Consider the following 22,990-nt stretch of genomic DNA (forward strand, 5'->3'; position numbering starts at 1 on the left):
GTGCTATCGCTCCAGACCCATAAATACTGTTTTTTAAAGGCCTGCTACATATCAGAAATTCAATAAATGTTACTTAAGTTAAAACTTAAAAACAAAAGTAAGGGCTTGAGGGAGAGCAATGGGATCAGAGCTGAGGAGGAAGGCTGGGGTGCAGGGTGGGGTGGCCAAATCCACCCCACTTCCCCTTAGGGCCCTGAGCCTGGGGTGTGCCTGGAGCTGGAAGAGCTTCAGGGCTGGGTGGAGTGGGGGGCAGCACCTCACACTGCTTCTCCCTCCCCTAGGCTCATCACCATGACCAAACTGAGCGCCCAGGTGAAAGGTTCCCTCAACATCACCAGCCCCGGGCTGCAGATATGGAGGATCGAGGTGAGACTGGGAGTGGGGGATGGGGAGCAAATCCAGACACGGTGGGGGCGGGGTGAGGAGATGCTCCGGGGTCCCCAGTCCAGCCCTCTGTGTGTCCCCAAACCCTGTCCATCTGTTCTCCATCCTCTCCCATCTCCTCTTGCTCCTCCCCTCCTCCTCCTGTGTCCTTCTTGTCCCAAGAGGGGTGACTCTGTCCAGGTGCCTGATTTCCTCCTCTCTCACCTTCTCCGTCCCCCCATCCAGGCCATGCAGATGGTGCCGGTGCCTTCCAGCACCTTCGGCAGCTTCTTCGATGGGGACTGCTACATCGTCCTGGCCGTGAGTGAGGGTCACGATGGATGGAGAGACCCACTGTGGGCTCGGAGTTGGGGGGAGAACTGGAGGCCACGGGGGGTGGGGGTGGGCAATGACTAGGCTTTATCGGGGGGCTCACAGGGGCCACCCCAGTTGGCAGGAGCTCTGCGAGGTCAGAGGTGCAGGGAGCCAAGCCCCCAGCTAAGGTGCCCTTTTTGGGGAAGCTTCTGAATCTGCAAACTGGTGTCCTGCTAAGTGCACATTTCTAAACCCCATAGTTATATTCACACCCCGGTACCACCCAGACTATTCATGCCTCAAACTTTCCATGACTGGCTCTCTTCAAATACCATAAAAAAAAAAGGTAGGGCTAGAGTTTGAACCCTGAATATCCTGCCCTCCCGCTGCACCTCAACCCAGCCCTTTCCTTTAAAATGGAAACAGGGGCCTGAATGATAGTAAAGCGGGTTGTGCATTTGCCTTGCATGTGGTCAATGCATGTTCGATCCCCGGCGTCCCATATGGTTCTGCCAAGAGTACTTGCTGTGTGCAAAGCCAGGAGTAACCCCTGAGCATTGCAGGCTATGGCACCCAAACAAACAAACAAATGGAAATTGAGAGCCAGAGAGATCATATAGAGTGTAGGGTGCTTTCCTTGCATTTGACTGACCTAGGAATTCTATCTCAGCATCCCGTATGGGTCCCCAAGCATTGCCAGGAGTAATTCCTGATTGCAGAGCCAGGACTAACCCCTGGGCATTGCTGGGTGTGTAGCTCCCTGCCAAAAAAAAAAAATTAAAAAATTAAATGAAAATAGACAGGGAACTGAGGTGATAGTACAGTGGGTTGGGCATTTGCCTTGCACATGGTTGACCCGGGTTTGATCCCTGGTATCTTTTATGGTCTCTCAAGTACAGCCAGGAATGGTCCCTGAATGCAGAGCCAGGAGTAAGTCCTGAGCACTGCTGGGTATGGCTCCAGAACCAAAAAATAGAGTCCAGAGAGCTAGCTCAAGGACTGGAGTAGGAGCTTCACAGAGGGGCAGAGAGACAGTCCAGGGGGGAGGGCACTTGCCTCTCATGAGACTGACCCAGTCTGATCCCAGGCACCACATATGGTTCCTGACAACTCCTGAACACAGAGCAAGGGACAGACCCTGAGCACCATTGGGTGTTCCCACAATTAAAAAAAAATAAATACATTAATTGAAAAATAAAACTCTTGGGCCCAGAGAGCTAGGACAGGGGGTAAGACCCTGGTCTTTTGTGTGATCGACCGGGGTTCGATCTTCAGCACCACATAATGTTCCCAGAGCCCTGCCAGGAGTGATCACTGAGCACCATCAGGTGTGACCCAAATGCTACTCCTCCACCACCACCAAAAACATCAAATAAAAATAAAACCTGGGGGCTGGAGATGTGACTTAGCAGTAGAGCCCTTATCTCACATGTTTGAGGCCCTGAGATCTCTCTTTGCAAACACACAGACACATGGACACACAGACACACTCACAGACACACACACACACACTACAAATACAGACACACACACACACACACACATATATATATATATATATATATATATATATATATATGAAAGTCTGCCTGCTGCTCACCAGTGGGAAACAGATCTCCATATCCCAGACGGAGTTTCTGTGGCCGTTGCGACCCTTGCTGGTGGGCTCCTAGTCACCTCTGTTGGCCTGTTGTGCTGTTGGAGTCTTGGCCCCAGAGCTTCTCGGAGGCCAGCAGTGAGTTGGAGCCTGGGAATTTGGACCTGTGGGTGGTCCAGTTCCCGCTGCTGTGTCTTTGCAGATCCACAAGACGGGCAGCACTCTGTCCTATGACATCCACTTCTGGATCGGCCAGGCCTCGTCCCAGGACGAGCAGGGTGCGGCGGCCATCTACACCACGCAGATGGATGACTTCCTGAAGGGACGGGCTGTCCAGCACCGCGAGGTCCAGGGCAATGAGAGCGAGACCTTCCGGGGTTACTTCAAGCAGGGCCTGGTGTAAGGAGGGGTGCCGTGGGCTGGGGGGTGGGACAGGCTGGGCAAGGAAGGTGACCTGAGGCCATGGGGGACAGCCTACAGGAGACTCACAGTGGACTTCCTGCGTCCTTGGGCTCCCTCTGAGTGGCTGTCCAGAGAGGTCAGTCTGAATTCTATTTTCTCAGTACCGTGAATACTACCCTGGTTGCTTGAACTTCCTAACAGGTTGGGGCCAGAGTGATAGTACAGGGGGTAGGGCACTCGCTTTGCACACGGGCAACCTGGGGTCAATCCCTGGCAGCAGAAAAAGTGACCCTGGGCCTGGAACAATAGCACAGCGGGCAGGGTGCTTGCCTTGCACGTGGCCGACCTGGGTTCGATTCCCAGCATCCCATATGGTCCACTGAGTACTGCCAGGAGTAACTCCTGAGTGCAGAGTCAGGAGTAACCCCCTGTGCATTGCTGGGTGTGACCTCAAAAGCAAATAAATATATAAAAAAGAAAAGGAAGAATGACCTTACCTGGGGCTGGAGTGATAGCACAGCGGGCAGGGCGTTTGCCTTGCACGCGGCCGACCCGGGTTCGATTCCCAGCATCCCATATGGCCCCCTGAGCACTGCCAGGAGTAATTCCTGAGTGCATGAACCAGGAATAATCCCTGTGCATCGCTGGGTGTGACCCAAAAAGCAAAAACAAAAACAAAAACAAAAACAACAACAAAAAAGAATGACCTTGCCTGCCCATGACATTGAGAGTGGACACCGGGTGCCCAGCATCTCAGCACCCCCAGGGGGGCTGGAGAGAGCCAGGTGGGAGGGGCCTGGGCCTGCCACACCCCGGACTCTCCGTGGGCTCAGCGGGGCTCTCTCCCCAGGATCCGGAAAGGAGGCGTGGCGTCTGGTATGAAGCACGTGGAGACCAACTCCTACAACGTCCAGCGGCTGCTGCACGTCAAGGGCAAGAGGAACGTGGTGGCTGGCGAGGTGGGTACTGGGGGGGTGGGAGGTGGGGGAGGCATGGCCTCGGGGAGGGGAAAGGGGACAGGCCCAGATGACAGACCACATCTGAGTGCCAGGTGCGCCTTTTCCGCGGCACCGTAGGTGGAGATGTCTTGGAAGAGTTTCAACCGTGGGGATGTATTTCTCCTGGACCTGGGCAAGCTCATTATCCAGTGGAACGGGCCTGAGAGCAACCGGATGGAGAGACTCCGGGTAAGCTGCCCCTGGGATCTGCCCCAGCCCCAGCCGTGCCCACGTGCTCCTCTCTGCCAGCCAACAGGCCAGACCTCTGCCTCTCCCCGACCAGCCCCGTTTTGGCAGCCCTGCGCCCACTGACGTTGGGGCTGTGACCTGAGGTGGGATGGGGGGAGGGGGGAAACGCATGTATGTTGGAATCCTTCAGCATCTTTTTTTTTTTTTTTTTTGCTTTTTGGGTCACACCCAGTGATGCTCAGGGGTTATTCTTGGCTCTGCACTCAGGAATTACTCCTGGCGGTGCTTGGGGGACCATATGGGATGCCGGGGATTGAACTCGGGTGGGCCGTGTGCAAGGCAAACACCCTACCCACTGTGCTATCGCTCTGGTCCCTCCTTCAACATCTTAATGGCTGATGCCTGCCCCTGGGGGTGTCCTGCTGTGCACTAGACTTGGGGGTCCAGGGGTGAATGGAATGGCAGAGCTGACCTTGGGGAAGAGGGGTGGAGAGGAAGGGACCCAGGGTTCTTGGGGAGGAAGAAGTTGAGAAGGTGGGGAAAGGGGAGAGAAGTGGCTGGTGATGGGGAGAGGGGGACTGGCAAAGCAACGTCGAAGAATGAGATTTGGGGGCTTGGAGAGGAGAGTGCCCAGGTGGGTGGAGGGGTTGGGGAAGGGGCTGGGGTGTTCTCAGTGCCTGCGAGCTTATCCTGACTTCTGTGCTCAGGGCTCACTCCTGGTGGGGCTCAAGGTATACAGGGTGTGGGGGTTGAACCCAGGTCAGTCACATGTCAGGCAAGTGCCCTGCCCGCTGTACTATCTCTCTGGCCCTTATTCTGATTTCTGAGTGGCAAAGGGGGGTGGGGAAGGGTGTGTGTTTCCTTCTGGTGAGAACTGGGAGGGGGGGTGTCTTACTCTTAGGATTTACTGCGTGTGGGAGTAGGGAGAGCACTGAACTTGGAGGGTGGCGGCAGAACTCAGAGCACTGGGCTTGAGCAACTTGTGGGGACAGACGGGATCCCCGGGCACTGAGAAAGGAAGCACCAGGAAGCCAAGATTGGGGTAGAGCGTCAAGAGTTCAGTTTGGGAGGTCTTCAAGGGCAGTCTCGAGAATGCTGGATAACTTCGAGGGTGTGGACAGGTCTGGGCCCTCAGTTGTGTGCAGAGCCCGTGCTGGCTCATCCAGGGCCCAGGAAGGGACAGAGGAGCCTTGGTCAAGGGCTGGGAACTGGGTGTCCGAGGGCCAGCAGGTGAGAGTGTGCGTGCGTCCGTGCGTGCATGAAGGAGAGTATGCGAGGCTGTGCTCTGAGCCGGTGAACACACATGAATTGCTTTTTTTTTTTTTTTTTTTTTGGCCACACTCAGCTGTGCTCAGGGCTGACACCTGGCTCTGCACTCAGGGATCACTCTGGGTGGGGCTCAGGGAGCAGATGGCGTGCAGGGCATGGAACTCAAGTGGGTCTGCTCTATCCGCTGTACTATATCTCAGACCCTGCTCAGATGACTTCTTTGCCTTGAGCATGGGAGCCTGTGGCATGAGGACCTGACTGACTACTCTATGTGTGTGTATACATAGTGTATACATAGAGTGGGGCCCCGTGCATGTTGTGTGTGCAGCCAGCCTGCATGCATCAGGAAGAACCCCCAGGAACTCCGAACTTCGGGGCTTGCTCTGGTGGCCAGCGCTGTGCTGTGAAATCCCACCTTCCCAACTTGGTCCACCTGCTGGGGGTGAGGCATTGCCAGCGAGCTCCTCTGGCTAACCTTCGAGGCCACCTAGAGGGGGACCAGGGTTGGAGGCTCACTCCTTTGGATTGCTTCGGGGTGCTGGTGTGCTCCTGGTGGGCGGGGTGCGGAGGCTCTGCCCGCCAGCCTCCATGGGTGCCCTCCTGGCCCTCCGCAGGGCATGACCCTGGCCAAGGAGATCCGGGACCAGGAGCGCGGCGGGCGCACGTACGTGGGCGTGGTGGAGGGCGAGAAAGAGAAAGACACCCCGCAGCTGATGGAGGTGATGCTGTACGTGCTGGGCCCACGTCGGGAGCTGAAGGCCGCGGTCCCCGACTCGGTGGTGGAGCCCGCGCTCAAAGCCAACCTCAAGCTGTACCAGTGAGTGTCGGGCGATGGGGCTGGGTCACGGCCCTGGACCTTCCCCCCTTATCCATGTGACGGTGCCTTTGTCTGGCAGCGTGTCCGACGCGGAGGGAAAGCTGGTGGTCCGAGAAGTTGCCACGAGGCCCCTTACACAAGACCTGCTGAAGCACGAGGTGAGGGCTCTTGTGGGGTCCCCGGGGTGCCAGGTTCACCCGGCTAATGCCCTGGCCCCGCTCTGCAAGGGGAGGAGCCGGTCCAGAGGCCCACGGGTGGGCGAGTGTGGGAAGGAAGGGGGATCTGGAAGGCTGCAGTTCGGCTAGCCCGCTCAGGCTCTCGCCCATCTTTCTCTCTGCCCCTAGGACTGTTACATCCTGGACCAGGGAGGCCTGAAGATCTTCGTGTGGAAGGGGAAGAAAGCCAACAACCAGGAGAGGAAAGAGGCCATGAACCAGGCGCTGGTGGGTGTGCCGTGGAGGTGGTGCCAGGAATGGGAGGGCGTGGCCTAGGATGGGGCGTGGTCTAGGGATAGGGCGTGGCCTGGCGAGGGAGGGCGTGGCCTGGTGAGGGAGGGCGTGGCCTGGTGAGGGAGGGCGTGGCCTGTGGTGGGCGTGGTCTAGGGATGGGGCATGGCTAGGAGAGGGAGGGCGTGGCCTAGGGGTGGGGCGTGATCTGGAGAAGAGAGGGCATGGCCTAGAGATTAAAGGGCATATGGGGCTTGGTCTGGAGGAGAGAGGGGCCAGTATGGGGTGGGGTATGGGAGATGGTGGGCGTGACCTAGGGTGGGGCGGGGCCTGGGTGGGGGGCGTGGCCTAGAAATGGGGCAGGGCATGAGGTGAGGGTGGGGCCTGGGGTGGGGCGGGCCTTTTATTGGGCGTGACCTAGGGTGGGGCGGAGCCTGGAAGAAGGAGGGCGGAGCCTGGGGATGGGGGACCTGGAAGATAGTGAACAGGGTCTAGGAACGGGGCGGGGCCTGGAAGGAGGGCGGGGTCTGAAGGGTGGGTTGGCTTCAGCCCAGTCCATCTGGCATTGGGGGTGGGGTTCAGTGTCTGAGCCCTCTGTTCTCTGGGGCTCTTTGCACAGCAGGGAATCAATTAACAGCTAGCTGTGGGGGCCTCCTGGTCTAGACTACTGTCCACCTACATTTGAACTAGATTCAAGGGAGGTAGTAATATAAGGAAGAGGCAGATTTTACCTAAAAGGGTATTTGAGACCATGTGAAGCCAAGTCAGCGTCATTGTTGGGGGTGGAGCCATAAACCTCAGCTGAGCTGGGGTCAGTGTTAGATAGGCAGGTTGGGTTTAAGGTTGGATATGGAGGTTGGGGGGTCAGGCTTAGATTGAGGTAGGGTCAAGTTTTGACCCTGGTGTTGGCCTGGAGCAGGGTTGGGGTGTCAGCCTTGGGCAAGTGGGGTTCAGGTTCAGGCATGGGCTCAGAGGGAGGTTTGCTGTGGATGGTGTCTGATTGGATTAAAGTGGCTTTGGTCGGCCTTTCGGGGGTGGGTTGTCAGGGAGGGGTTCAATCTGAGTGTCCCCTCTCTCCCTAGCACTTTATCAAGGCGAAGCAGTACCCCCCCAGCACACAGGTGGAGGTGCTGAATGATGGTGCCGAGTCTGCCGTGTTCCAGCAGCTCTTCCAGAAGTGGACGGTGCCCAACAAGACCTCGGGCCTGGGCAAAACCCACACTGTGGGCTCCGTGGGTAAGTGCCTGAGTGCTTAGGACAGACCCCTGCCCATCCCTGACATGGCATCTGTGACCTGGCATCTGTGACCTGGCTCTGGGCTGTGTGGCGGGGGCAGGCTGACTCAGAGCAGGGACACCTCGTTCCCTCTACACCAACCACTTTCAGGTCCTGTTTGCTAGGGAAGCTGGGAGCCAGGCAGAGACTGTGTGTATGTGTGTGTGTATGTGTGTGTGTGTGTGTGTGAGTGCTCACATGTGCTTGTCAGCAAATGTGTGTATATGTGTGCGTGAATGCACACCTGCATGTGTGTGAGTGCATATTGGTGTGGATTACATGTGCATGTTTGTGTTTATGTTTTCATGCATGTTGTGTTTGAGTACATATCCACATTTGTGTGTTCACATCTGCCTGTATGTGTGTGCATGTCTGCCTGTATGTATGCATGTCCATCTGTGTGTGTCTACATGTCTGCTTGTATGTGTGCATGTCTGCTTCCATGTGTGTATATGCTTGTGTGTGCATGTCCACCTGTATGTCTGTCCACCCATATATGAGTGCATGTCTGTATGTATGTGTGTGTCTGCCTGTGCGTGCATGTCTGCTTGTATGTGTGTGTCCACTTGTGTGTGCATGTTCACCTGGATGTTTCCACCTATATATGAGTGCATGTTCGCTTGTATGTTTGTGTTTTCTTGTATGTAGGTGCATGTATTCACCTTATGCATGCATCACTGTCACTGTCACTGTCCACCCGTTGTTCATCGATTTGCTCGAGCGGGCCCAGTAACGTCTCCACTTTGAGACTTGTTGTTACTGTGTTTGGCATATTGAATACGTCATGGGTAGCTTGCCAGGCTTTGCCGTGTTGGCGATATACTCTTGGTAGCTTGCCAGGCTCCGAGAGGGGTGGAGGAATCAAACCCGGTGCAATATTCACCTTTATGTGTGTGTGCCTGTGTCCATGTGTGGAGCGTGGAGAGGGAACAAGGGGAGAGAGTTCCACAGACCGAGGGAGGGAGCCCTGCATTCTAGCCCAGCAGCCCTGGTTCTCAGGGCAAGCCTCCAAATGCAAGCCGGGAGCAGCCCCTAAGGACTGCTGCTGTGGCCGGGACTTCCGGCTCCCACCTGGGGGGGGGGTGCTGCTCTGAGGATCCCATCCTCCCCCACAGCTAAGGTGGAGCAGGTGAAGTTCGATGCGGCGTCCATGCATGTGCAGCCGCAGGTGGCCGCGCAGCAGAAGATGGTGGACGACGGCAGTGGCGACGTGCAGGTAGGAGACGGCAGGCTGTGTGTGGGGGTGGTGGGGGGGTGGCCCGTGCAGCCCACCTTGCTGGGCCTCACTGCGGCCTGCTCTCCCGGCCCCAGATCTGGCGCATCGAGAACTTGGAGCTGGTGCCTGTGGACAACAAGTGGAAGGGCCACTTTTATGGGGGCGACTGCTACCTGCTGCTCTACACCTACCTCATCGGCGACAAGAAGCACTATCTGCTCTACATCTGGCAGGTTAGGGGCTGCCCGGGCCAGCACCCCAACCCTGCCCCGTGTGGGGTGAACCCACTTTTCCATTTCCCTGGTGAACGCCTGCTCTGTTTTCTAATTAATTTTTTTTTTTTTTGCGGGGGGTCACACCTGACAGTGCTCAGGGGTTACTCCTGACTTTGAGCTCAGGAATTACTCCTGGCGGTGCTCAGGGGACCCTCTGGGATGCCGGGGATTGAATCTAGGTTAGCTGTATGCAAGGCAAGTGCCTTACCAGCTGTGCTATTGCTTCAGGCCCTGCTCTGATTATTGCTTTGTGTGGCTGGGAGGGAGTTCGGGGGTGCTGGGGTGTGAGTGCAGTGGGGTCCTGGTATATGCCTGGGAAAGGGCTGAGGTCTGGGTCAGGCTGTGGGTGGACAGGGATTGGTCTGGGGTGGGAATCAGAAATGAGGTGGAGGACTGGAGTGATAGAACAGTGAGGGGGGTGCTGGCACCCATCAGGAGGACAAGTTAGAAGGGATCCTTGAGGGCAGAGCCAGGAGTGAGCCCTGAGCACCACTGGGTGTATCCCCAAAACAGAGCTTGGGGCCGGAGGGACAGTATGGCAGGTAAGGTGCTTGTTTTGCATGCAACCAACCCTAATTTAATCCCCGGCATCTCCTGTGGTCCCCTGAGCATCACAAGGAGTGATGCCTGGGTGCTAGAATCGCTGAGTGTGACTTCAACACCCCCCAAAACAGAAGTGAGGTGGGTGCACCTTTGGTCGGGTCCAGGGTAGCGTTAGGTGGGGGAGGCAGATGCATTTGGCTCCTGGTCAAACTTGGGGATGGATGGTTGCTGGGCCTGCCCATGCTGGGACAGGGGTCCCCATGTCCCCTCTTCCATTCTGCTCGAACCCAGGGCAGCGAGGCCAGCCAGGATGAGATTGCAGCCTCAGCCTACCAGGCCGTCATCCTGGACCAGCAGTACAATGACGAGCCAGTCCAGATCCGCGTCCCCATGGGCAAGGAGCCACCCCACCTGATGTCTATCTTCAAAGGACAAATGATCATCTATAAGGTGAGGTGGTGACACAGGCTAGGCTGGGGGTGGGGCAGGGACTGGGGCAGGCCCCTGCAGCTCTACCACTGGCCGGAAGTGGCTGTAGAAATAGTCATTTGGTGCTTTAAAAATCTGCGCTGGATACTTTATTTTTTTTTAATTCATTTATTTTTGATTTTTATTTATTTATTTTTGGGGCTGGATACTTTATTAATAAATATATTAAAAAGCATTTTGAAACACGATGGGCCCTAGGAGAAGAGTAAAAAAAAGGTTCAAATAATTTAAAAACTGACAAATTTTGGTTTGTGCCTGTTGGGTTAATGATGGAAGTAAAAACAAAACAAAACAAAACAAAAAAAAAACCCAAAAAAATACCCAGAAAATATAATTTAAAAAAAAAAGTTTGGGCTGGAGAAACAGTGTGAGGGAAAGGAGCTTGACCACGTGGGCCACATCCGCACCTTTATTTGAATCCTGGCACTGCGTGCGGACCCCTGAGCACTGCCAGGCGTTGCTTCTGAGGTTCACCAAACAAAAACCACCAAAAAAGGCATTTTTAACGTTGATTTGTTTGGGGACTACATTTAACAGTACTCAGAGCCTACTGTGCTCAGGAATCCCTCCTGGCAGGGGTGACAGGATTCTGCACCTGGGTCAGCCATATGCAGGGCAAGTGCCCTACCTGCTGTTCTCTCTCTCTCTCTCTCTCTCTCTCTCTCTCTCTGTAATGGTTTGAGAGATAATAGTGGGCTCAGGTGATGCCCCCAATCCTGCTTCAATCCCTGGCATCGCAGCATACTCTGAGAACCTGGTGTGACCCTCAAGACTCCAAGTACCACCAGGTCACCAGGTGACCTAAGCTCTGGGTTTGATCCCTGGCACTGCGTGAACCCCCCACCCCTGCCCCCCTGCCCATCACTACTGGGTGTGGCCCCCACAACTAACACCATAGCACACACAGTGCGAGCTGAATCTCTTAGCAGAGGTAAGATGAGGGTGTACGAGCCAGGGGCAGCCAGGGTGAGCTCAGAGGAAGGACTTCAAACAAAGAAATGCTGAATTGGAGGGTCTGTTTCTTTTTTTGGAGGGTGTCTCATACCAGGTATTTCTCAGATGACCCTGCAGTGTGGGGGCTCAAACCCGGGGCCTCTTTTTTTTGCATTTTTTAATAGTTTTATTTATTGAATCACCAGGAGAACAGTTACAAAGCTTTCGGGTTTAAGTCTCGGTCATACAATGAAACACCCATACCTTCACCAGTGCCCATTCTCTACCACCAAACCCCCCAGTATATCCCCATCCCACACCCTCCCCCTACCTCTGGGGCAGACGATTTCCACATTACTCTCTCTCTACTTTGATTACATTCAATATTTTGACACCAGACCCACTGTTATTGAGATTTTACCCCATCACTCAGATCTGCTGAAAAGGCAACAGTAGACAACTTGTTTTCTATTCCTGGTTATGAATAACATACATTGTCGCGTGGCTGCAGTAGTGGCCACATGATTTTGAAATTCCGAAATTTTAACAATTAAATCTGGAGGGATTTCTGCCAAAACCTGCTGGGTTCCGAGATTTGTTCCTGAGTCTCTTGGATCATGGCTGTTAAGCAGCTTGATCAGGAGCCAGAAAGGCCGTTCATGGGTGGCAACTTGGGGTCTCGTTGGGATGGGGAGGAAAGGGCTGGCTCCACCCCCATCCCAGGAGGCCCTCCATGTCTCATCACGGAGGGCCTAAACCAGACTGTCCAATGGTCTCTGGAGGATGGCGGCCAATGAGCTGCCTAGGGGAGCAGGTGGAGGGACAGCACCCTTACCCCTCCCCCTGTAACCTACTGCGGGGACTGAATGCATTTCTGCCAAAAGCCACTGGGTTTCGAGAGTTGTTTCTGAGTCTCTGGGATCATGGCCATTAAGCAGCTTGATCAGAAGCCAGAGAGGCCGTGTGTGGGTGGCGACTCAGGTTCTCGATGGGGTGGGGAGGAAAGGGCTTGCTCCACCCCCATCCCATCAGGCCCCACATGTCTCGTCACTGTGGGCCCCAGGGCTCTTCCATGCTTTCTTCATGAACTCAATGCTCAGGGGTTCTTCCTGGTTCTGCTCTCAGGAATCACTCCTGGCGGTGCTCAGGAGACCATCTGGGATGCCGGGGATCAAACCTGGTTTGGCCACCTACAAGGCAAAACGCTCCACCCGCTGCACTATGGCTCCGGTCCCCAGGGGCTGGGTGTAACACGGATGACTTAGCAGCTGGAGGAGCAGCCGGATCCCACCCTGACGTCTGTCTCTACTCCTTTCCTTCTGCCCCCACCCCGCAGGGCGGCACGTCCCGGGAGGGCAATACGCAGCCTGAGCCCGCCACCAGACTGTTCCAGATCCGGGGAAGCAACGCCAATAACACCAAAGCCATCGAGGTCCCGGCCCAGGCCACCTCCCTCAACTCCAACGATGTCTTTGTCCTCAAGACACAGGCCTGCTGCTACCTGTGGTGTGGGAAGGTGTGTGCAGGGTCATAGCCCCCGGGGTCTCCGTGAGTCCTGGGCCGGGTACTGCTGCCCTCGGTGCAGAATTCCCAGTTGTTGGCTGCCCGCCGGTTCTGTGTCCGCTTGGTTCATCCTTCCTGGGCTGGGCTTGGTCCATCTGCCTGTCCCGAACGAATGCCCCCTGGCTGCCTCATTGATGATCTCTGCCCTGAGTGGTCTGGGGGGATGGGAGGGGGGGAGCTTTCTGTGTCCTTGGAAGGGGCGTGCAGCCTCTCTGGTCCCCTCTCCTGTTCTTTGAGGGGGTGGAGGGCAGAGGAAAGGGTGCATGTGTTCCCGAGCCAGGTGACCCCCCCTGGATCCAGGAGTTCCTCTTGAATCCCGGTGCTCTGGGCAGCGAACGGGCTGGAAGGTGGGGCAGGGGCTAGCGGTGTCTCCTCCAACACTTGCCTCGCCCCCTTCTCAGGGCTGTAGCGGGGATGAGCGAGAGATGGCCAAGACGGTGGCTGACACCATCTCCCGGATGGAGAAACAAGTGGTGGCGGAAGGACAGGAACCCTCCAACTTCTGGATGGCCCTGGGCGGGAAGGCCCCGTACGCCAGCGGCAAGAGGTGAGTCCCGGCCGGCGCCGGGCCCAGAGCTGGTGTGAACTGATGCCTCTGGGCTCTGCACGGAGTAAGGGGCACGGGGCCTGTCTGTGCTATTGATCTTGGCCTGGGGGTGGGGTGGGGGCAGTTTCCTGGCACTGGGGTTCATGTGCAGAAGAGGGCTGGAGAAATGGTATAGCAGATGAGGCTCTTCTGACCTGGGTTCATTTCCTGGTACCCCAGATAGTCCCCGCCACATAGTCAGGAGTGATCCCTGAGCATAGCCAGGCTTGGCCCTCCGCCCCCCACCCAAGATTGCCCTTTGGAAAGAAGCCAGAGCCCACCCCTCCCCCGCTCCTCACTGCTGGCATAAGCCCCAGATATAGGACCAAAGGGCTCAGAAGGCTTTGCATGTAGGAGCCCCGAATTCCATCCCTGGCAGCGCATGGTCCCTGGAGCACCATAGGAAGTGATCCCTGAGCACCACTGGGTGTGTCCCCAAAGCCAAATATTACCTGGCTATGGGCTAGAGAGATAGTATAGAAGCGAGGGCACCTGCCTTGCACGCAACCGATCTGGCCTTATGTATGCCCCCACCCCAGCCCTGCCAGGAGTGATCCCCAAGCTCAGAGCCAGGAGTAAGTCCTGAGCACTGTTGGGTGTGACCTCCCCCTCACCAAAATAAATAAATAAATAAATAAACAAACAAATAAATAAATAAATAAAAGGACCCAGCTGCTTAGCACCCATCTTCAGCCCTCTTCCAAGTGGCTTTTCAAAAGCTCCTTGATCCGTGTTTCCCAGCCACAAAGTCAAAAGTCAACCAGCAGAATGGCAGGAGGCACAGAACATCAAACCTCTGGCTAGGAGGATGCACAGCCAGGAAAGCCAGAGACTCTCCTGCCCCCACCCAGGGGAGAGTGGGACACCTTTTGGCAAGCCAAAGAAAGCCTTTTCCTGGGGCCAGAGAGATAGTCCAGCCAGTAAGGCTTGCATGTGACCAACCAGGATTTAGTCCCCAGCATCCCATATAGTCCCCTGAGCATCCCCAGGAGTGAGTCCTGAGCATCACTGAGTGTGGCCAAAAAAAACTGAAAAAAAAAAAAAAAGACTCATAAAAAAAGTAGCTATGAAATTTGCTTATAAATGGGTAGATATGAAGTATCATGCTGAGTGAAATGAGTCAGAAGAAGAGGGACAGATATAAAATGACTGCACTCATTTGTGGGATGTTAAAAAAAAAAATTAGTCTGAGACTAATATCCAAAGCCAGGAAAAACAGTGGCCAGGAGGGCTGGTCAATGGTTGGAAGCTTGTCACAAGTCTGTGGGGTTCCAACTGAGTGTTGAAAGGAGGTACGGGGAATTACAAGATAACCTTTCAGAATTTGTATTGCAAACCATAATGCCCAAAGGAGGTGAGGAGAGAGAAGAAAAAGGAAGAGGGGAGGAGGAGGAGAAGAGAAGAGGAGGAAGAAGAAGAGGAGAATGAAGAGGAGAGGAGGAGGAAGAGTAGAGGAGGAAGAGGAGAGAAGAAGAGGAAGAGAGGAGAATGAGTAGGAGAGGAGAGAAGGAGGAGGAGGAGAGAAGAGAAGAGGACGAGGAGTAGGAGAAGGAGGAGAAGCAGAAGAAGGAAAAGGAGGAGGAGTAGGAGGAGGAGAGAGAAAGAGGAAGAGGAGAATGAGGAAGAGAGGAGGAAGAGAGGAAGAAGAGGAGGAGAGGAGGAGGAGAAGAAGGAAAAGAAGGATTAGGAGGAGGAGGAGAAAGAAGAAAGAGTGTCATAGAGGTGGAGGGTAGAGGTGGCATGGGGGAAACTTGGGGACAGTGGTGGTGGGAACATACACTAGTGAAGGCAGGGGTGTTGGAAGATTGTGACTGAAACCCAATAAGTAACTGTGTATCTCACAGTGATTCAATTGAAAAAATTTTTTTTTCTTTTTGGGTCACACCCAGGGCAATGCACAGGGGTTACTCCTGGCTTATGCACTCAGGAATTACTCCTGGCGGTGCTCGGGGAACCCTATGGGATGCTGGGAACCGAACCCGGGTCGGCCGTGTGCAAGGCAACCGCCCTACCCACTGTGCTGTTGCTCTAGTCCCTAAAAAATATTTAAAAAATTTAACATCAAGCCTTTTCCTCGGAGGCCTTCCGCACGGGGGGTGTGGGGGGTGTGGGAGTGATGTACTCTCAGTCCACCCACCCCATCACCCACCCCCTAATGTGGCCTCCCCGTTGCAGACTGCAGGAGGAAAACATGTCCATCATCCCCCGGCTCTTCGAGTGCTCCAACCAGACGGGCCGCTTCCTGGCCACAGAGATCCCAGACTTCAACCAGGATGACCTGGAAGAGGATGACGTGTTTCTGCTGGATGTGTGGGACCAGGTAGCACGAGGGGGCTGGGGACACCTTCCTGCCACCACCTGGGTCCCCAGGGCCAGGGTCACGCGGGACTCTTGGGCTGCGAGACGTAGGCTGCGGGCCCTCCAAGGAACCTCAGGAGGAAGATGCAGGCAGCAGGGGTGCAGCGGGCGGGCAGGATCTCCCCCGCTTCCTTCCCCAGGCAGCAGATTCCTTTGTTGGAGGCTCTGACAGTTTTTGTGTTTGGTTTCTGGGCCACACCTGGAGCGGGGCTGTTCCAGGTCCTGTGCTCTAGGCTCGCTCCCAGAACCACTGCAGTGACCAGGCAGTGTCAAGTAGGGCACCCGGGACTCTGTCGTGGCATGCATGAGCTCAGCCCATGGAGCTGCTTCCCTGGCCCCCGAGGAGCTGGGATTCGCACACTCGCAGAGCCCCCAGAGCCCTTTCCCAAGGAGCCCCTTCCTCACCAGCCCGTATGAACCACAGGGGACACCCCCTGCCCCAGAAAGTGGGGAGCACTGAGCCTGCCCCACCTGCCCCCAGGTCTTCTTCTGGATTGGGAAGAACTCCAATGAGGAAGAGAAGCGTGCTGCGGCTGTAACGGCCCAGGAATACCTCAAGACCCACCCCAGTGGCCGCGACCCCCAGACCCCCATCGTTGTGGTGAAGCAGGGCCATGAGCCACCCACCTTCACAGGCTGGTTCCTGGCCTGGGACCCCTTCAAGTGGAGTGTGAGTTGTTGAAGCCCTGCCCTCTCTTGGGTGGGGGACCGGGGATTGGGGGAGGTGCGGGGAAGGGGCTTCTTTCTGACCCTGGGAGGGGGCAACTCTGGCCTTTCTTGCTTGTGGGGATCCGTGCTCCATGAAACATTTATAAAGGGTCCAGAAACAGTTTTGTTAAAGAAAAAAAAAGGGGAGGTTGAGGCCAGAGAGACAATGCAGGGGTTAAGGCATTTTCCTTGAACATGAACAATCCTGGTTCAATTAAGCTTTGCCAGTTGTGATTGCTGAGCACAGAACCAGGATTAAGCCCTGAGCACTGCTGGGTGTAGTTTAGATTATTAAGCCCGTACTGAGTGGAGGGACAGAATTTACTAAATCCTTACTGATTTCTGCTGGGATACTGGATGGGGCCCCCAAAAGTTGGATTCTATCAGTTTAGTGGTGTGTGGGGTTTGGGCAGTGTTTGGGACTACTCTGTACCCATGTTCTGAGAACCATGTTATTCTGCGGATCTCACTCCCGAATGCAAAATCGGCACAAACATTTCTCTCATGGCTAATGGCTAATCATACCATAGAGCAGAAAAAAGGAACATTTTCATCATCACGAAAACTTGGTAAAGCACGAGGAAATGTTTTCCTTTCAGTACATTCTAAGCAACATGGGTCCCATCTATCCGCCCATCTGTCATTTGTCCAGCTATCTATCATCCATCATCCACCCACCTATTCATTCATCCACCCACCCATTCATCCATCCTCTCACCCATACACCCATCCATCCATCCATGCATCCATGCATCCACCCATGCATCCATGCATCCATCCATCCATCCATCCATCCATCCACTCATTCATCCACTCATCCATCCACTCATCCATCCATCATCCTCCCTCCCTTCCTCCCTCCCTCCCTCCCTCCCTCCATCCATCCATCCACTCATCCATCCATCTACCCATCCATCCATCCATCCATCCATCCATCCTCCAACTGGAACTCTTTTTTCTTAAATTTTTTTTTTTATTGTATCACTGTGAGATAGTCCATTACAAAGCTATTCATGGTTGGGTTTCAGTCATACAGTATTCCAGCACCCAACCCTCCACCAGTGTGCATTTCCCATGTCAGTGTCCCCAGTTTCCTTTCCACCACCCAGCGCTTTTTTTTTTTTTGGTGTTTTGGGGCTGCACCTGGAAATCTCACCAGTTATTCCTGGCTTTGTGCTTAGGAATTACTCCTCAGGGGACTCAGTGGGGTGCTGGGGATTGAACCCGGGTCAGCAGCATGCAACACAAATGCCCTACCCGCTGTACTGTGGCTCTGATCCCTCTTTTTCTGTTGTTCTCATCATTGTTGTGGCAGTCAAACTCCGTTGGGCTCAGGGCACCAGGTCTCCACCCAGTGGCATTTGGGGGCCGTGTAGTGTGGGAGGTTGAGCCCAGGGCATATGTACCTGCTTTACCACCACTCAGCCACCTCCATACCCAAGTGGAGGTCTAGGGAGGGTTAGGTGGGGAGTCAGGTGCTGGGACCTGGAAATGGGGCTCCTTAGGGATCCCTGGGCCCTTTTTCTGCCTTCACTTCTCTGGAAGTGAGAGGAAACTCCAGGTCTCCAGGACACCCCTCCCTCCCAGTCCCCCAAAGCTTCCCCACTATTGGCAGGCTGTATTGCGGGGGTGGGAGAATAAAAAATTCTCTCATGCCTCTTAAGGAACTGGGTGGGTGGGTGGCAGCACCCCCACCTGGCTGGTAGGTGTTTGCCAACACCATTCACCCGCTTTTCCAGAGAGCCCCCCTGCTAGCTTCCGCCTGAGCCCCTCTCCATCCCCAGAGCCCTGGTGGGGCTCTGTCAACTCCTGAAGAAGCGTCTTGGGTCTCCTCTCAGAGGCCACGGTCTAACGGGTCCTTTATTTTTTTCTGCAGAACACCAAGTCCTATGAGGAGCAGAAGGCGGAGCTTGGAAACTCTGCGAACTGGGGCCAGATCACTGCTGTGAGTACCTGGAGACCAGCCCAAGTGGGGTTGGTCCAACTCGGGGTGGAGGGGACAGAGAGTTCCTGGGAGATGCTGCCTTTTTTTTTTTTTTGGTCACACCCGGTGATGCTCAGGGATTACTCCTGGCTTTGCACTCAGGAATCACTCCTGGTGGTGCTCAGGGGAACCATATGGGATGCTGGGAATCGAACCCATGTTGGTCGCATGCAAGGCAAACACTACCCGCTATGCTATCGCTCCAACCCCAAGATACTGCATTCTTTATTTTTTTGGGGGGAGGGGGGGCGGGAGGAGGGCATACTTGGCAATGCTCAGGGGTTACTCCTGGCTCTGCACTCAGGAATTACTCCTCGTGGCGTTTAGGGAACCATATGGGATGCCTGGGCTCGAACCCAGGTCTGTGCATGTGAGGCAAGTGCCCTCCTTTCTGTGCTAGGACTCCAGTCCCAAAGCCATGATCTGTGCTCTCCTTCCTGCCTGTCACTGTGGCCAGCCGTGCTCCTCATGGATACGCTGGTGGGCAGCGGGCGAGCCCCCATCTGTCTGTCTCCCCCACTCCCTAGGAGAATCGATTTGCAGATTCTCTCATGCCTGAAGTCTGGGTGCTGGGGACCTGGCAGAGGTGGAAACTTTCGCTGCAGATACCCAGACCCCAGTTTCAGCAATTCTGGGTTTTATTTATTTCGTAGGCTTTTTTGTGTTTTGGTTTGTTGCCACATCTGGTGGTACTCCGGGCTTACTCCTGGCTCAGCAATTACTCCCAGCAGGGCTCAGGGGACCATATGGGACGCTGGGGATTGAACCCGGGTCAGCTGTGTACCAGGCAAGCGCCCTCCCCACTGTACCATCTCTCCAGCCCCAGACTCTGGTCTTTCAATTAGGTGGAGCCCCAGGAATAGGTAAGGGCGTTTGTTTCGGGGCCTCACCCAACTCTGTGCTTGGGGGTCACTCCTGGCAGTGCTTAGACCATGTCATGCTAGGGTTCGAACCCAGGCCTCTGGCCCTGTGAGTTCTCTCTGGATCCTCAGCATTCAGTGAAGTATTTCAGACTCTGATTGGGTCTCGAGCTTTGCTTTACATCATTACATCAGACCCTTTATTCTCAGCTGACACACTGCTGCCAAGAACTTTTCCTCCATCCCGAAGAACCATTAGTAAACGCCTCCCCACTTGTGGGTTTCAGATACATATATATATGTTATTATATATTATTCAGATATATAAAAGATGGGCTGGAGCGATAGCACAGCAGGTAGGGTGTTTGCTTTGCACACAGCCAACATGGCCGACCTGAGTTCAATTCCTCCGCCCCTCTCGGAGAGCCTGGCAAGCTACCGAGAGTATCTCGCCTGCATGGTAGAGCCTGGCAAGCTCCCCGTGACGTATTCGATATGCCAAACACAGTAACAAGTCTCACGATGTTACTGGGCCCGCTTGAGCAAATCAATGAACAATGGGAGGACAGTGACAGTGATATAAAAGATATATATATATATATATATATTTTTTTTTTCTTTTTCCTTTGGCCACTCACAGTGGAGCAAGGGGGCAATCGGGCAGTGCTGGGGATGAACCCCTGGGCTCCCACATGTGGCTCCCTTTGAGCTACCTCCCAGTATTTGTGCTTTTAACAAAGAGCGTACCTTTGTTTATACCTCATGTCCTGAGTCATGAACTGCACATAGGAATTCATGCTTCTTCTACAAGGGCATGTGGAGGTTCCTCCTCCATGAAAGAGCGCAGCCCCTTCCATCTTTCAGGGGGTCAGAAGACCGTATTTATTAATCTGGTTTTTGGACCACACTGGCAGTGCTCAGGACTCATCCTTGGCAGAGCTTGGGGGACCCTATGGGGTGCTGTGAATCAAACCTGGGTCTCCCACAGGGCAGGCAAGCGACCTACCTGCTGTACTATTACTCCAGCCCCTCAGGAACCTATTTGGTGTGTGATCCTAGTCCTGGTATATGCAACTAGATCAGCGTCTTTCACAGAAGTCCAGAGTTTCTAGTCGGAAACAAGACAGAAAAGACTCAGGAGAAATCGGTCCAGAACACAGGAGCAGCTTCTCAAGCATGCGGAGGGGCTGGAGTGATAGGACAGCAGGGAGGGCACTTGCCTGGCACGTGGCTGACCCCGGTTCGATCCCTGGCATCCGACAGGATCCCCTGAGCACGGCCAGGAGTGATTCCTGAGTGCAGAGCCAGGAGTATCCCCCTGAGCATCGCCAGGTGTGGGTCCTGCCAAATCTAAAAGCCCCAAACAAACAAGCACACGGGAAATGTGCAGACAGCCAGAAGCTTCCTTGCGCCTCCCTCCGGCACAGCTGCCCAGGGGTCCCCACACCACAGAGATTACCCTTGGGGCGGGGGGCTCCCAAGTGGTGTTCAGCAGGCCTGGGGACCTCCCTGGCAATCCTTCACCAAGTGGGCTGGAGGTCTTATGCCAGGACCCAGGGATGTCACGGTGCTTATGCCCTGTGGGTGTGGGGCGCTGAGCTCTGGGAATGTGGGGGCCTAGGGGTGCACCTGGGAATGTGGGGTCTGGGGGTGCCTGGTGCACCTGGGAATGTGGAGGTCCGGGGGTTGCCTGGAATCACATCTGGGCTGGTTTCATGTCCGGCACGTAAGCTGATTATTCCCTGGCTTCCCATAGTGCCTTCTTGATCAGTGGACAGGGAGGTGGACAAGTACAGAGACGTCCCAGCCAGGGAGGGTGACGGCAACAGGAAGGGAAGTGTGGGTCTCCAACACCCAACCAGGGAAGGCTTCTTGAAGGAGGTGTCTTGGGATCCATTTGACTTCAGAGAGAAAGGCTGCCGGGAAGTAACCTGTTACTTCAGTAACAGCTGGAGTAACCTGCGACTTGCTTTTCTTCCTCAGGAGATCACAAACCCTAAGCCAAATGTGTTTGATGCTAACACCGGCCTCAATACTGGGCCTCTGCCCGTCTTCCCCCTGGAGCAGTTGATGAACGTTGCCTTGGAGGATCTCCCCGAGGGGGTGGACCCCAGCCGGAAAGAGGTGGGTCAGCCTGAATGGGAGGAGGAGGATGTGGAGATACGGTCCACCCCGAGCCACCCTGCAGAGGCTTGGCTGCTGGGTATCTGTCACAGGGGATTCCTGGTTGGGGCTTGGCCTCAAACTTCAAACATGCTCCCTGCTCCGAGCTGGAGCAATAGCACAGTGGGTAGGGCCGTTTGCCTTGCACGTGGCTGACCTGGGTTCAATTCCCAGCATCCCATATGGTCCCCCGAGCACTCCCAGGAGTGATTCCTGAGTGCAAAGCCAGGAGTAACCCCTGAGCATTGCTGGGTATGACCCAAAAAAGCAAAAAAAAAAAAAAAAAAAAAAGTTCCTCCTGGGGGCTGGAAGTGCACAGCTTTGGGTGCTTGCAACTGCACCCAAATTCCACCCCTGGAACCCTGTACATGGGGTGCTTTGAGCTCTGCCAAGAGTGATCCCTGAGCATGGAGCCAGGAGTAAGCCCTGAGAACCGCAGGATGTGACCCCACCCTCCAATAAGAGAACCCAGAAATTCTTCCCACTCAGAGAAGGAACACTGGGGCTGGAGTGATAGCACAGCAGGTAGGGCGTTTGCCTTGCACGCGGCCAACCCGGGTTCGATTCCCAGCATCCCATATAGTCCCCTGAGCACTGCCAGGAGTAATTCGTAAGTGCAGAGCCAGGAGTAACCCCTGTGCATTGCCGGGTGTGACCCAAAAAGCAAAAAAAAAAAAAGAGAAGGAACACTAAGGCCTCGAGAGAGGCAGCCTCTGACCAGGACAAGGTGGCGCCACTTTAGGGCTAGTGTGAGCTGGACCCGGATGCCTCTCGCACTGTCCTCTTGGTGCTGAGACTCGGGCATGTGCCTGTGGACTGTCCGTCCGTCCTTCCTTCCTTCCTGCGTCCTGCTGGCAGGCAGCTGCTCATCTGCTTTCTGGGCTGTGCCTGTGAGTCTTGGAGCAAACCTCGCAGATCCTGTGACCTGTGACCCTTGCCCTCGGGGCTGTCTCCTTCCAGGCGCACCTGTCGGTGGAGGATTTCAACAAGGTCTTTGGGATGTCTCCGGAAGCGTTCTCTGCCCTGCCCCGGTGGAAGCAACAGAACCTCAAGAAAGCCAAAGGACTCTTCTGAGCCGGAGGCCAGGCCGCCCGCCCCCTGCCCGCTTAGTCTCCTTTGGTTGCTGGGTCCCATCCCGAGGCTAAGTGCGGGGTGGGAGACTCCTCAGGAAGGGGCCCGCAGCCCATCCCCTCCAGAGCCTTCCCCTGCCTTCTTCAGGTGCTGTTCCAGGGACCCCCACTTGTGCCAGAGGGCAAGAGACCAAGAAATGATCCCGTTAGGTTTCACAATTCTTCCTTGTTCCCAGTGGCTTAGAGTTGAGGTCTAAAGCAGGTATGATGAGATGTGACTCTTATTCTATAGCCCCTGTGCCTCCTTTTTTGGGGGGGCACTCCTGGCAATCAAGCTGAACTCTTCCCCCCTCCAACACCCCCCCAGAAGAACCAAGGCAAGCGGTTTGGGTTTGTACCTCTAAAATATTACCCAGAACCCCTGCCCTGCTGCAGACTCCCCAGGTGCTGGTGGGGACCTCACTCCCTTCTTAAGGTTTAACAGCTGCAGGAAAGGCAGAGTCCAAGGTCATTCCACAGCCCTGACAAGCTGGGTGTCCGGTGCCTGCAAGAGTACGTCCCTCTCGAAATA

At 55.1% G+C, this 22,990-nt stretch overlaps 1 protein-coding gene across 1 annotated transcript; it reads left to right on the forward strand.

Annotated features, from left to right (window-relative positions):
- The first annotated feature begins 291 nt into the window (after positions 1 to 291).
- VIL1 (villin 1) lies at positions 292 to 22,423 on the forward strand. The gene is made up of 19 exons (XM_056111620.1): positions 292 to 366; positions 610 to 684; positions 2,478 to 2,674; positions 3,528 to 3,636; positions 3,754 to 3,864; positions 5,748 to 5,950; positions 6,030 to 6,108; positions 6,295 to 6,393; positions 7,479 to 7,632; positions 8,787 to 8,887; positions 8,983 to 9,120; positions 9,997 to 10,155; positions 12,464 to 12,643; positions 13,092 to 13,237; positions 15,452 to 15,596; positions 16,116 to 16,304; positions 18,219 to 18,287; positions 21,170 to 21,310; positions 22,310 to 22,423. The coding sequence occupies exons 1-19, from the start codon at positions 292 to 294 to the stop codon at positions 22,421 to 22,423; spliced, it is 2,484 nt and encodes an 827-aa protein (XP_055967595.1).
- Positions 22,424 to 22,990: the final 567 nt, after the last annotated feature.

This window comes from Sorex fumeus, unplaced genomic scaffold, assembly GCF_029834395.1.
Source record: "Sorex fumeus unplaced genomic scaffold, SorFum_2.1 ptg000014l, whole genome shotgun sequence".
Classification (NCBI taxonomy): Eukaryota; Metazoa; Chordata; class Mammalia; order Eulipotyphla; family Soricidae; genus Sorex; species Sorex fumeus.